This window comes from Sorex araneus, chromosome 6 (assembly GCF_027595985.1).
Source record: "Sorex araneus isolate mSorAra2 chromosome 6, mSorAra2.pri, whole genome shotgun sequence".
NCBI lineage: Eukaryota > Metazoa > Chordata > Mammalia > Eulipotyphla > Soricidae > Sorex > Sorex araneus.
In genome coordinates, this window is record NC_073307.1 from 105,881,281 (window position 1) to 105,895,996 (window position 14,716).

At 36.6% G+C, this 14,716-nt stretch overlaps 1 protein-coding gene across 1 annotated transcript; it reads left to right on the plus strand.

The window, feature by feature from the left end:
- Positions 1 to 114: 114 nt before the first annotated feature.
- Positions 115 to 7,065, plus strand: LOC101558832 (putative olfactory receptor 56B2). The gene is made up of 2 exons (XM_004621195.1): positions 115 to 122; positions 6,105 to 7,065. Exons 1-2 carry the CDS (start codon positions 115 to 117, stop codon positions 7,063 to 7,065), a joined length of 969 nt encoding a protein of 322 aa, XP_004621252.1.
- The last annotated feature ends 7,651 nt before the right edge of the window (positions 7,066 to 14,716 follow it).

The following is a 14,716-nucleotide window of genomic DNA, read 5'->3' on the forward strand; positions in this document are numbered from 1 at the left end:
TGTTGTTGTAAAAAATTAAGTCTAGTGAGTGATAATATTTACGTTTAAAAATGGGGGTTGGGAATGAGAATAACGAATTATATATAACGTAATGTGAAAGTGCTAATATTCTTTATGTTAATGTTATGACTTCTATATGTCTGCCCACCATCAATAGGAGTTCATTTCATCAGTAAGAGTTCAATTCCCTCATAGAAAATTTCTATAATGGATCTATATATTTTTGAGTAGTATTCATTTGGTTAGCATATAAGATAAATTTCAAAACACATTATTCATATTTTACAAGTGTGTACAAATTGTTAAACTTGTTAAAACAAGGATTCATGAGACCAGAGCTTTGAAGTGTAAGGTTAGTATTTTAATGATTCTGCTTCTCAAAACATACTTGCATATACTCTAAGATCGCTTTTTTGCTTATTCATATGTATCTATGTTTTACTTTTTAAATTTATTCTATAAATCAGACAATTTGTGACTAATAAAATGTCACTTGTACTCCTGGCTTCAGATGAAATAATTTAATCATTAATTGAGGTTTCAAACATAATTGTGTCTCAAAGATAATGTTTAATTAATACTTACTTATTTTGACAATTTTTTTTCTGACATTTTTCTCAGGGTGTTCAGAACTTACTCTAGGCTCCACACTCAGAGATTGTTTCTCACAGTGCTCCGAAGATTTTACAGGGTGTTGGGGGATCCATATCAGATTGGACCCATGGAAGGCAAGTGCCCTACCCAATGTAATTTAGCTTTGGTCTCATGAATCCTTGTTTTAACAAGTTTAACAATTTGTACACACTTGTGAAATATGAATAATGTGTTTTGAAATTTATCTTATATGCTAACCAAATGTATATGTGTGTACAAATATCTGTGGACATACTAATTATTTATTTATTTATTTTTTGGTGTTTGGACCAGATCTAACCAGTGCTTAGGGTTTACTCTTGTATCTGCACTCAGGAATCACTTCTGGTGGAGCTCCAAGACCATATGGGATGCCAGAGATCAAATTCCAGTCTATCAAGCACAAGGCAAGCACCCTGCCCACTATAGTATCTCTCCAGCCCTGATAAATTTATTATTAGGTGAATTTATTTCTTATAATGATATTTTAATGTAAAAATACAATGTATGAAAACTCTAACCAGAAATTGAAAAGTTAATTAGAAATAATTTATTAAAAATTTGGTATATAGGGAATATTACGTTCTATTGAAAACTCATGTTATTCTTTATCTGTAGTGCTTTATTCTTTATCTATAGATTTTTGTAGCCTCACGATCATTTCCTTAATTAGATACCAACCATACTAACTAGGAAACTGACTATCAGCCTGTAAGTGTAATTCATTTAGAAACAGAAAAAATAATGAAAACAACACAGGAAAATAGGTAGAGGTCTGGAACATCTGGATGATGGTTAAGGTAGGTAAGAGTATGCACCCAAACCATTACTCTTAATATAAATGAGGGATGGTGGGAATCGGAGAAGATTTGACCAGAGATGACATAAGGACAGTTGGTGGATGGGCATGAGAACTTTGTAGAGGTGGTATGGATCTACTTTATGCACCAATATCATAGACCTGAATAGTATTATGATCATATAATTGTAAGTTATGATAAATTTTTGAAATTAAAAAAATGAAAAAAGCTTACTGTGTACTAATGAAGTGAAAATGTTCATTTCAGGGATTTCTATTGTCTTCCTCAAAGAAAAGCTTATCAAACATGGAGATGAAATAATTTAATCATTACTGAGGTTTCAAACATAATTGTGTCTCAAAGACAATGTTTAGTTAATACTTATTTTGACAATTTTTTTCTGACATTAATCATTCAGCTTTGAAGTATAAGGTTAGTATTTTAATGATTCTGCTTCTCAAAACATACTTGCATATACTCTAATATTGTTTTTTTGCTTATTCATACGTATCTATGTTTTACTTTTTAAATGTTATTGAATCACCGTGAGATAGTTATAAGCTTTCGTGTTTGGGCTACAATCTCACAATGATCAAACATCCATACCTCCACCAGTACACATTCTCCACCACCAATATACCCGGTATACCACCTCTTTCCTACCCTCCCCCTGCCTCCATGGCAGACAATATTGCCCATACTCTCTCTCTACTTTGGGGCATAATGGCTTGCAACACAGACACTGAGAAGTCACCATGTTTGGTCCACTTTAAGCATGCATCTCCCATCTGACTGATTACTCCAGCCATCATTTTCTTAATGATCCCTTCCTATTCCATCTGCCTTCTCCCCTCCGCTCATGAAGAGGCTTCCAGCTATGGGGCAATCCCCCTGGCACTTGTATCTATTGTCCTTGGGTGTCAGCGTCATGTGATGTTCTTCTATACTCCACAAATGTGTGCAGTCCTTCTATGTCTGTCCCTCTCTTTCTGACTCATTTCACTTAGCATGATACTCTCCATGTCTATCCATGTTTAAGCAAATGTCATGACTTCATCTCTCCTAACAGCTGCATAGTATTCCATTGTGTAGATGTACCAAAGTTTCTTTAACCAGAATTGAGGCATACTTTGAATATGTATCTATACTAACAAACTAATTGGACTATAGTCAACTCAGCTTTGTATTCAAACTACAATATTTGTCTTTAAGTTATGTCATGTTTTTCTTGCTTTTTGGTTCTATATAATTAATGATGAATATTTTATAGAAATGTATGTTTTCTCTCAATTATGAATTAGGCATTACAATTTTCTTTTGATGATTCACTTTATGATTGTAAAAGTAATGTTTAGTTTATTTATAATAATTCTTGAAGCATATCATAAAAATTTCTTTCTTTCTTCATTACCAAGTGCTTATTAAGAAACATTTGTTAACAATTAATATGTTCATAGTATGTTGGTAGAAATTTTAAATGCGAATATAAATACAATATGTCCAACCATTACAATTTGGATTAAAATGTCATTGATTCAAAATATAATTTGGTTTACTAAAAATCAAATTATTACCAACAGAAGAATGATTTTGCTTATTAATATTTTACACTATCATTGTTATGAATATTATTGAAATTAAATTTTACTTTCATCTGCAGCTGTGTTTATTAATTCAACACTGCCAATTTTCCAATTTATCAAACAAAGAGGATTTAAAATAATCTCTCTTAGAGGGTGTTGGAACACACCCAGCAGTGCTCAGGATTTACTTCTAACACCATTTTTGGTGGTGATTAGAAGACTATGTGCAGTATGGTGGATTTAACCTATGTAGGGTGCCTGCAAGACCTGCACTTTAACTTTCCATGACTTTTCTATGATCTCTCAGTTCTAGAAGTTGTTTTTTTTTTATTGCGGAGTTAAATATTTTTCATGGATGAGAAGATTAAAGTTAGCTTTGATGTTGAGATGGTATAAAATAGAATAGAGGATTTCAAAATCACAAATGCAAAATAATTCATGTGATGTGAATATAAAATAACAAGACAGAATAGAATAAAAGTAATAGAACAACCCGGCAATCACATTTTAGGTGTAAAAACATGTTTTCCTCTTTGACATTTTCTGAATGAACTCCAAGTGGGATTTGCTCCTGTATAATCTAAGAGCTTGTGATAATATCAAATGAATCCTGGAAAGTGCTTTTTATTAACTAGTATGCTTTATGTGGACCTGTTCTTTCCAAAAGAAGTTGCATATTCCGTGCTTAATCTTTCATCTATTATTATTATTGTTATTATTAAAAGCAAAATAGAGATATGGGTAAAAAATTTGAGTGTTTATGATTTGACATGCTATTAATTTAATGTTTTAAATGATGCTGTTTCCTTATGATATGTATGATAAGTCTTAAAGAGCATTAATATGTACTATTCATAAAGATAAAAGTGGTTATGAAGGCCTATACAAAATCTAAATAATGAGAGGTTTGAATCAAATATTCCTATTTACAAGTGAGATTTACAATTTCCTTCTACTTCTTCTAGGGTAGAGGTCAATCCATTAAATATTCCTTTAATAGAGGGTTGGTAGATTGTTTTGTGTGAAAACTAAACTCCCGAGCTAAATTGATAACTATAATTTCAGAAATTAAATAAAAAGATCACCAAAAGATTTAAAAAATTATACAAATTGCTCAAATTAAATTCAGAATCTCAAATCAGTTTTTGAAGAACTTTTCATCAATATGAATTAATAATCAAGATACAAGATTTTTGAGAGACAGTTTTAGATTGATGTTAAAAGAAGCAACGTGATCTATACAAGTAATTTAATCAAAATTATCTATTAAGAAAATAGTAAATGTTAGCATAATAAATACAATTATTTAATATAATTTTCTTTAAGTTATCTTTCTTCATTATGCTTAAAGTAATGAAATGTTACTTTTTGAATTAGTTTCAATGGATCTAGCATTGAACTTTATACTCACATGACTTCGTTGTAGGTCATAATTTTGATAAGACACATATATTGTGTCTCACTAGGCTTAATATCTCAAAAATACTGAAAGAAAACAAATACTAACGAACACACGATTGGTAAAAAGAGCATTTTTTATATAAATATAAGTAAATGTTTAATTCAAGAAGATTTATTATATATTATACCCCCTTTGATTTTAAGAAACTAATCTCTAGAGAATATACAATTTTATAAAACATCTTTATTAATTATAATACACAATTGTGCCAATCAAAATTATCTCCAAGTGGGAAAAAATATTTCTGTTATATTCTGTTACAGTTATTTGGCTATATATAGGTTATTTGAAAACTTTATCATTTTTGTTTCCCCCAAAAGGACAATAGTAAGATTAAAAATACAGTGGGTAAGGCACTTATTTGCCTTTCTTTTTTTTCTTTTCTTCTTTTTATTAGTGAATCACCCTGAGGTACAGTTACAGACTTGCAAACTTACGTGCTTACATTTCAGTTATACAATGGTCAAGTATCCATCCCTCCACCAGACTGATTTACCTTTCAAGCAGCTTGACCAGGTTAAATCCCAGGCAATTTATATGGTATCCCAGCACCTCCAGTTGTAATTTCTGAAAGCGGAGCCAGGAGTAATCCCTGAGCATTGTGGATGTGATCCTCTCAAAACAAAAACCAACAATAGAAGGATATTAGTAACCTAATTTTAATGCTAAAATTAAGTAATATTTATGATTATTTCACTAATTCTCATTTACTGGTTTTTATTTTTTTTAGGTTTATTTCTTATATACTATCATAAAACTGCTACTTAACTGTTTCCTTGTGTTAAAACCTTAAATTCTTTCTTAGTTAGATAGGTCCAAGGGAAAGACAAAACATTTATACCAAGAGGCTAAATTCATTCCCTGAAATAACCAAATCCCTGAGAAGTCCCAGTAGGAACACTCAAGACCTCTAGCACTTCCGGGCCTAAGACACACACATTGTCTATCCAAGTGTCAAACCACCAGGCCTACACCACTGGGAGTGGTTACTAGGCCTGTAGAGCACCACTAGATTGGGCCCAGATCTTTTTAAATGGGGAGCCAGAGAGATAGTACAAGTGTTAAACCATGTGCATTGCATGCTATGACCCTGGTTAGATTTTTGGGAATTCGCATGATTCATAAAAATCTGCAGAGATTGATCCCCTATCACAGAGCTTTGAGTAGCCACCAAACACACTGCCAGGTGTGAAAAAACCCTTCTCCATCCAAAATAAGATCTTTAATTAGACTGTATAACAAGAAGTCTGTTCGCTATCCCTTTAGCAGAACCACCAGACAGTGATGACTGATATCTGACAGCTTTCCTCTTAATAATATGACTTACAGTAAACATAATAATGGTCAATGCCCTTATTTTTGCTTCTAATATATACATATATTTTGCAATGAGAAAAGCAGAAAAAGTATCACTTGACCTACCTTACGAAGCATTTGTAATTTACATGAAGAGAAGTCTACTGAAGTTAGTTCTTCACTAGAAATGTCAAGTGACTATTCATGAAGGGATGATACAAAAGACAAAGGTTTCCTCTCTCTTAAATCACGGGCCTACTTAACTTTAAAAAATATTGTCATAGAGATTATTAAGAATACTAACCTTGACTATTTTTCTTCTTAGTGAAGGATGTTCCAACACCTCCGTGATTCCAACAGCTCTAAGAACCAGGTCTCTGAGTTCATTCTGATGGGATTCCCAGGCATTCACAGCTGGCAACACTGGCTCTCCCTGCCACTAGCTTTGCTCTACCTCTTAGCAATAGGTGCCAACATCCTTATCCTGATCATCATCAAACAAGAGGCAATATTGCATCAGCCTATGTACTTTTTCTTGGGTATCCTGGCTGTGGTAGACATGGGCCTGGCCACCACGATCATGCCCAAAATTTTAGCTATCTTGTGGTTCAGAGCTAAGGCTATCAGTCTTCCTGAGTGCTTTGCTCAGATGTATGCTATACATTATTTTCTGACCATGGAATCAGGGATCTTTGTCTGCATGGCTATAGATAGATATGTAGCCATTTGCCGACCTCTTCGCTACTCATCTATCATAACGGAATCATTTGTGATGAAAGCTACTGTCTTCATGATACTCAGGAATGGTCTTTCTACCATGCCTGTTCCTGTGTTGGCTGCTCAAAGACACTACTGCTCCCAGAATCAAATTGAGCATTTTCTATGCTCTAATCCTGCAGTTACTCATCTATCCTGTGATGACAGGAAAATCAACAGTGTCTACGAGCTAGCTCTGGCCTGGACACTCACAGGAGGTGATCTGGGTTTAATTATTTTATCATATGCTTTGATACTTCACTCTGTGCTGAAGCTAAATTCAGCAGAAGCAGCATCAAAGGCCTTAAGTACCTGCTCTTCCCACCTCATCCTAATCCTTTTCTTCTACTCTGTTGTTGTTGTCCTTTCGATCACCCATGGTGCATCAAAGACAATTCCTCTTATCCCAGTTCTAGTCAATTTACTCCACAGTACCATTCCTCCTGCCCTTAATCCAATGGTGTATGCTCTCAAGAACAAAGAACTCAGGCAGAGTTTATGTAAGGTTCTCAAGGTGAATGTCAAAAAAAACTAATTTGGTTAAAGTGCTTGTTTTTGTGATTTTCTTTTATGTTTATTTGTTATATTATGCACTTCTTTCAAAAAGGAAATTGAATGAAAAGTATGTGGTGGTTTTTTTTAACTAGTACCATTATTCTTGTTGCATGAATAAATAATTTAATAATAAGACTTCCCCCCAAAGCTAATGATACTTATGTATAGAATCTTAACTGTCAGGAAAAGTCTTCATGAAAAAGAAAACATCTGGCCCAGGGAGGTAGCTCAGTTTGAGGCAGTGCATTCTTTGCATATGCAAGGACCAAGGTTTGATTCCCCATACTGCATACCCCCAAAACACCGCTGGGTGTGGTTCTGGTGGTTTCTGGGCAACTTTTGGATTGTCCTGGTTTTGCTTAATATTTTTCAGTCTGAGTCTCACCTCATCACTTCTCCATAGCTTTGAAACAATTACCAGTTGGCAGAACATCACCAGAGGCTCCCCTGGGTTCCTTGAGCACTACTTGAAAAACCAACCTCAAAAGAAATAATTTAATATTTTTAAAAAGTCCTCGTAAAGGATACCAAGGGAAGTACAAGTGAAGTCCCTAGTAGCTCAGTACCCTCAAGTGTTAACACTGAATTGCTTTTCCTGTTTGTCACTGGGAATGGCTCTGAGATCACTTGAGTACTACTTGGAGTCTCTCTTCTCAAGAGAAAAATATATTTATATGAATATTATAAATGTTATAGTAATCATGTATATATGTTATATTCTTGGTCACTGTCATCCTGTTGCTCATCGATTTGTTCGAGCAGGCACCAGCAACATCTCTGATTGAGACACTTATTGTTACTGTTTTTGGAGTATCAAATATTCACAGGTAGCTTGCCAGGCTCTGCCGTGAGGGCTCCATACTCTCAGTAGCTTGCTGGGCTCTCCGAGAAGGGCGGAGGAATTGAACACCGGTTGGCCGCGTGAAAGGCGAAAGCCCAACTGCTGCGCTATCGCTCCAGCCTATATATGTTATATATAAACTAATATACATATTTTGAAGTAATACGTATTTTTGGAGGGTTTTTTTAAAATGTAGATGGGGGAGAATAAAAGAGAGAGAGAGAGAGAGACAGAGACAGAGAGACAGAGTGCAATGTAATCAGGAGAGAACCCGGGATACTCCAAGAATGGAGAAAGAACCTCTACACACATCCCAATATTAGACAGGAAATCATAAAAGTACACATCTTAAGAAGGGCGATGTGGGTGACACATGTGCTCAGGCACCACATGTACTTGGCGATGAGGGTGCAAGCAGCACACAGGCTTGGACAGCATATACACCTAAAATAATATATGTTAAAATTAAAATTATATATAAATATATATTACATTAATAATATCTATCATATCAAGGGATCATGACTATATTTTATATATAATGTACCTTTATTATGTCAATATATAGATATATAGTAATGAATAGTTCTATCTGAAACTACATTCTATGTCTGTTGAAAATGGCAGAATTCACATAAATATATTCTTATCCAAACAAATTTTTCTTTCTTCTTGTTGGATAACACTGGGTTGTCCTTGCTCCTCCCACAGGGAGCTCAAGGTATTTTGAGTTCCACAACAGCGCCCTGAGGCACACCCAATTCCATAAAGCACTAATAATCTTATATTGCTTTTCTTTTTCCTTTATGTTATTTGCTTGGTTCAGCAATGTCCTTTTTGCATAGACACAGGAAGACAGTTCATGCTATGCTTTCTAACATGGGAGTTAATTGAATCCAAAATAATCTTTACTCCTGAGCATCCACATTTACTTGACTTAAGTCTTAGTTGCCCTTAGTTCCTAGCACTCCAAAAGCAGGATCCCAGCGATGGGACTGGATGGGCCCAGGGCAAGCTGTAAGCTACCCTGGCATGAAAGAGAGACAAGCTAAGCACCATAAATATAAGTCAGGAGCATGGTCATATATAATAAGTTAAAAGCACGGTTATGGAACCAACATCTGCCATGATCTGAAAAGAAGTAACTGAATAAGAACCCTGCCGGGGTTAGGAAATACTAACCTGGCCTGAAGACTATGGTCTGGAATATATAGCGAGATGTGCCCAGGAAAAGCCTACCTTTAAGCTTAATGTATCTCTTACTGTGTTCATACAAAATGACTAGAAATATTATAAGAAGTAAATTTACTATGATTGTTTAAATGGATTACCAGTTGAGGAAGGAAGAAAGCAATACACCATATTAAAGGCCACCCTTGAGATTACTATCTCCTAGTAATCTGGAGTGCTGACCCCTCAGATGAGATTTTGTCCTTGAGTTAATCTTCTAGAACTCCCCTTGATGGAGTGCCTTTACCTCTGTTTGTTGTTATGACAATGTTCAACCCACCTATGTCTATCCTCACCCTTGAGGATTTCTATGTAACTATGCTGTAAGGGGAGAGTGGGAACTATGAGAAAGAGAGGAAATTTGGGAATTTGAGGACTAGAAGGAAGACTAGATGACAATGATGACTGGAAGAAGAGGACTATGAGACGACATCGAGACAAGGAAGAAAATGTAATGAGGTAGAGGACTTTGAGGTCTCTGAGACTAGGATGATGGAACAATGATGACTGGCACTAGGACCAAAACTACGACTATGATTGCACCTTAATGGGAGAGATTGGACTTTAAACTGTCTGTCCACCAGCTGGGGCCCAGGCCTTGTTTCTCAGTTCCCTCCCGTCCTTCAACCGACTGTCATTGTGGGCCAGCCTGGAGAGGCGGCTCTTGGCCACCTGGAATTTCGTGTGCCCACTCCTTTTTCTCTTAGAAACTCACACTTCCTTTTCTTTCTTTCTTTCTTTCTTTCTTTCTTTCTTTCTTTCTTTCTTTCTTTCTTTCTTTCTCTCTTTCTTTCTTTCTTTCTTTCTTTCTTTCTTTCTTTCTTTCTTTCTTTCTTTCTTTCTTTCTTTCTTTCTTTCTTTCTTTCCTTCCTTCCTTCCTTCCTTCCTTCCTTCCTTCCTTCCTTCCTTCCTTCCTTCCTTCCTTCCTTCTTTCTTTCTTTCTTTCTTTCTTTCTTTCTTTCTTTCTTTCTTTCTTTCTTTCTTTCTTTCTTTCTTTCTTTCTTTCTTTCTTTCTTTTCTTCCTTCTTTCCTTCTTTTCTTCCTACCTGCTGTGCTATCACTCCAGCACCTCTTCTGTACCTTTTTGACACTCTGAGATATATTCCCAGAACTGGTATTGCTGTGTAAATGGAAGCTCAATTTCTAGTTTTTTGAGGAATGTCTATATTGTTTTTAAAAAAGGCTGGTCCAGTCAATATTCCCACTAGCAGTCAAGGAAAGTCCCATTCTCCCAACATCCATGCCAACACCAGTTCCTTTTGTTCTTTTGGATGTGTGCCAGTCTCTGTGGTGTGAGATGATATCTCATTGTTGTTCTGTATCTCTCTGATGCTGAAGACTATAGTTTCATGTACCTTTTGGCCATTCAGATTTCTTCTTTGAGAAGGTTTTTGTTTATTTCATCACCCTGTTTTCTGATGATATTGGATGTTTTCTTCTTGTAGAGTTCAACCAGTGCCTTGTACATCCTTGATATTAACCTCTTATTAGAGGGGTATTGGGTGAATATCCTTTCCCATTCTGTCTTTGTATTCTGATCATTATTTCTTTTGAGTTGCAGAAGCTTCTTAATTTAAGATAGTCCCATTTAAACAAATGTTTCTACTTGCTTTGTCAATAATGTTTCATCCTTGAAGATACCTTCAGTAGCTTCAATGTCATAGAGGATTTTGCCGACCTTGTCTTCAATGTACCTTATAAATTCTGGTCTGATGTTGAGGTCTTTCATGCATTTTGATCTGACTTTTGTACATGGTGTTAAGTAGAGGTCTGAGCCCATTTTTTTTTGCATGTAGTTGTCCAGTTTTGTCAGAACCATTTGTTAAAGTGGCTTTCCTTGCTCCACTTCACATTCTTGCTATTGTAATTCAAGATCTTATTGTAGCTTCTGCAGTAATCATTAGTATTGCTAATAAGATAACAAGAAAACAATGTATTAATAAATTGCTGCATACCTGCACTGCACTGCACTGTTGTCCCGTTGCTCATCGATTTGTTCGAGCGGGCACCAGTATCATCTCCATTGTGAGACTTGTTACTGTTTTTGGCATATTGAATACTCCACAGGTAGCTTGCCAGGCTCTGCCGTGAGGGCGAGATACTCTCGGTAGCAGGCCCAGCTCTCCGAGTGCTCTAAATAATAATTACAATATTCATCACATAACACCCCCAACTTGTATGGGTACATATGTAAATACATATACACACTTGTCATAACAATAGTCAGTAGTCATTATTAAGCAAAGCAAACTTATCATCTCAAAAGTATATTACTGATTGAAATCCCAAGCCAGTCTTTGTGAGCTATTTCCAAGTTTCTTCTTGGTCTCTTGGCACTTGTATTCTGCTGACAGATATTGCAAAACTTAGCCTGACTTGCCTTCTGGAAATCTTAGGCAAAAACGTTACTCTGCCAAGCAGCTGTTTAATACTGTTGAAAACAGTACTGTATTTTTTCTCTAAAAGTTTTAGGAGAAGAGGCATTTTTTCATCAACATTCTTATGGTCTCTCACAACGAACGGCTCTTCCACTCCTGAACAGCCAATATCCCAAAGGCACACAAACCAATTTTGTAACCCAGAGGCTTCTTGAAGAAATGCCCCATGTTTCCCCGGCAGGGGAAGGGATTTGGGCCCTAGGCCATTCCTTTTGGCTAGAGCAGCACAGCAACCGCCATCTTTTAGAGCCATTGGATGAAGGTACGAGCTTGCAGTGATGGGGCTCGTGGGAAATCTCAGAATGGGGGGTGGTACTGGCACTGCTTCTCACCAGTTGAGACACCAAGCAGCCACCAATGAATGGCTCCTCCGCTCCTGAACTGCCATGATCCCAGAGGCACACAAACCAATTTCATAACCCAGTGGCTTCTGGCAGAAATTTCTGTTCTTAATCACTAAAATACCAGAAATCCAAAACCGTGCAGCCACTATTGCGGCCGCATGACCTCATCTGCTCTTCAATATCAGCAATAGAAAACATATTATCAAATGATGTCTTTTCAGCGTGTCTGATTGTTTGGGGAAAATTCCAAATATTAAGAGTGAGTTTTCTGTTGAAATATTGAATGTAATCAAAGTAAAGGAGAGTAAAGTGAAAATCATTAGCCACTCAGGCGGGGAGTGGGGGGGTGGGATGGGGGTATATTGGGGTTCTTGGTGGTGGAACATATGCACTGGTGACGGGATGGGTGTTTGACCATTGTATGACTTAGACTTATCCCTGAAAGCTTTGTAACTGTTCTCATGATGATTAAATAATAAAAAATAAATAATTAAAAAATAACATTTCAAAAATTTGGTTTTGGATCATTGTCTTCAGTGTTCAAGATCACTCTTGACTGTGCTTGAAGCTTGCTCCAAAGGCACCATTTGATCTTCATTTCTATTTTTATTATTTGTTTTTATTGAATCACTGTGAAAAAAGTTACAAAGCTTTCAGGTTTAAATCTCAGTCATATAATGATTAAACCCCCATCCCTTCACCAGTGCACATGTTCCACCACCAAGAACCTCAATATACTCTCCTTCCACAACCTCCCCACCTGAGTGGCTAATGATCTTCACCTTATACTCTCTATACTTTGAATACATTCAATATTTCAACAGAGAACTCACTATTATTAGTTGGAATTTTCCCCCAACAATCAAACCTGCAGAAAAAGCATCATTTGATAATTTGGTTTTCATTGCTGAGAATGATTATATGAGCTTTTCGATTTCTGATATTTTAGCTCAGTTCACAGTCTAGATGCATTTCTATAAGAAACTGCTGGGTGCCAAAATGGGTTATTAGACCTCCTGGATTATAGTCTTTAAGGAGCAGAGGGGCCATTTTGTGCGCGGCAGCTCTGGATCTCATCTGGGCAGAGAGCGTGCCGGTAATGCCCCCATCCCATGATCTCTTGCGAGCCACGTCACTGCAAACTCATACCTCTGGGTTGGGAGTTCTAGAAGATGGTGCTTGCCCGCCACTGCAGTCTCTGCCATCTCCCATGCAGAAAGATAGGGTAGAGAGAGAAGATCTTTTCCCCTCCCCAGGTGGCATGGGGTTGTAGCTCAGTTCACAGTCTAGATGCATTTCTATAAGAAGCCGCTGGGCACCAGATGCATTTCTATAAGAAGCCGCTGGGCACCATTTGATCTTTAGGAACCAACCTACATCATGACATGAAAGCTGGCCATATTAACCCTTATACTCTTCTAGGCCCTCAAAATTTTTCTAAAAATAGAGTGACCTATTTATAAGGTAGACAAGAATATGTTGGATAAAATGGTTTATTCTAGTGTCTTTAATTCTATTGCCCAAGAACAGATGACTGATTAAAGAAACTTTGGTACATCTACACAATGGACTACTATGCAGCTATTAGAAAAGAGGAAGTCTTGAAATTTGCATATAAGTGGATCAACTTCAAGAGTATCTTGTTAAGTGAAATGAGTCAGAAAGAGTGGGACTGACAGAAGGATTGTACTCATTTGTGGAATATAAAGTAACTGGATGGTAAACTAACACCCAAGGATAGTAGAGATAAGGACGAGGAGGATTGCTCTATGGCTTGGAAGCCAGCCTTACATGCTGGGGGGAAAGACAGCTCAGACAGAGAAGGGACTACCAAGTAAAGGATGCTTGGAGAGCCTGCTCTGGATGGGAGATGTGTGCTGAAAGTAGACTATAGACCGAACATGATGGCCACTTAATACCTGTATTGCAAACCACAACACCCAAAAGGAGAGAGAGAGAGAGCAAAAGGGAATGCGCTTTCCACAGAGGAGGGGGGGGTGGTTAAGGGGGGTGGGAGGGGTACTGGGAACATTGGTGGTGGAGAATGGGCACTGGTGGAGAAATGTGTACTCAATCATTGTATGACTGAAATGTAAGCACGAAAGTTTGTAAGTCTGTAACTGTACCTCACAGTGATACATAATAAATAAATACATACATACATACATACATACATACATACATACATAAATACATAAATAAATAAATAAATAAAGTTTTCACCCTTCTTTTATCAGTGTTAACTCCTACCTATTATGGTTGGTGATTTTTATTAGTATACACCAAATGTATTTTTGAAACAGGGTTCATTTTAAAGATTAAGAAATTAAGGCAAAAGGGTCAGAGCAATAGTACAGCGGGTAGGGCATTTGCCTTGCACTCGGCAGACCCAGGTTCAATCCCTGGATTCAATCCCTGGCATCCCATATGGTCCCCCGAACACTGCCAGGAGTAATTCCTGAGTGCAGAGCCAGGAGTGACCCCTGAGCATCGCTGTCATGACCTCCCAAAAATATTTTTTTAAAAAAGAAAGAAATTACGGCATACTTTGAAAACCTACTTTTCAAACCTACATACTTTGAAAACCTATTTTTCAAAGCACAGAACTGTGAAAAGGCAAACGCGCACACACACACGTATGTATATATGTGCATGCATTTTTAATTTAACATTTATCTTCAATCAAGCTTAAAATTTGTATCCTCAAAAAAATTCATATCCTCTATAAACACTTCTCTACCAAATATCAAGTAATTTCCAAAATCTTAAACTAAATTC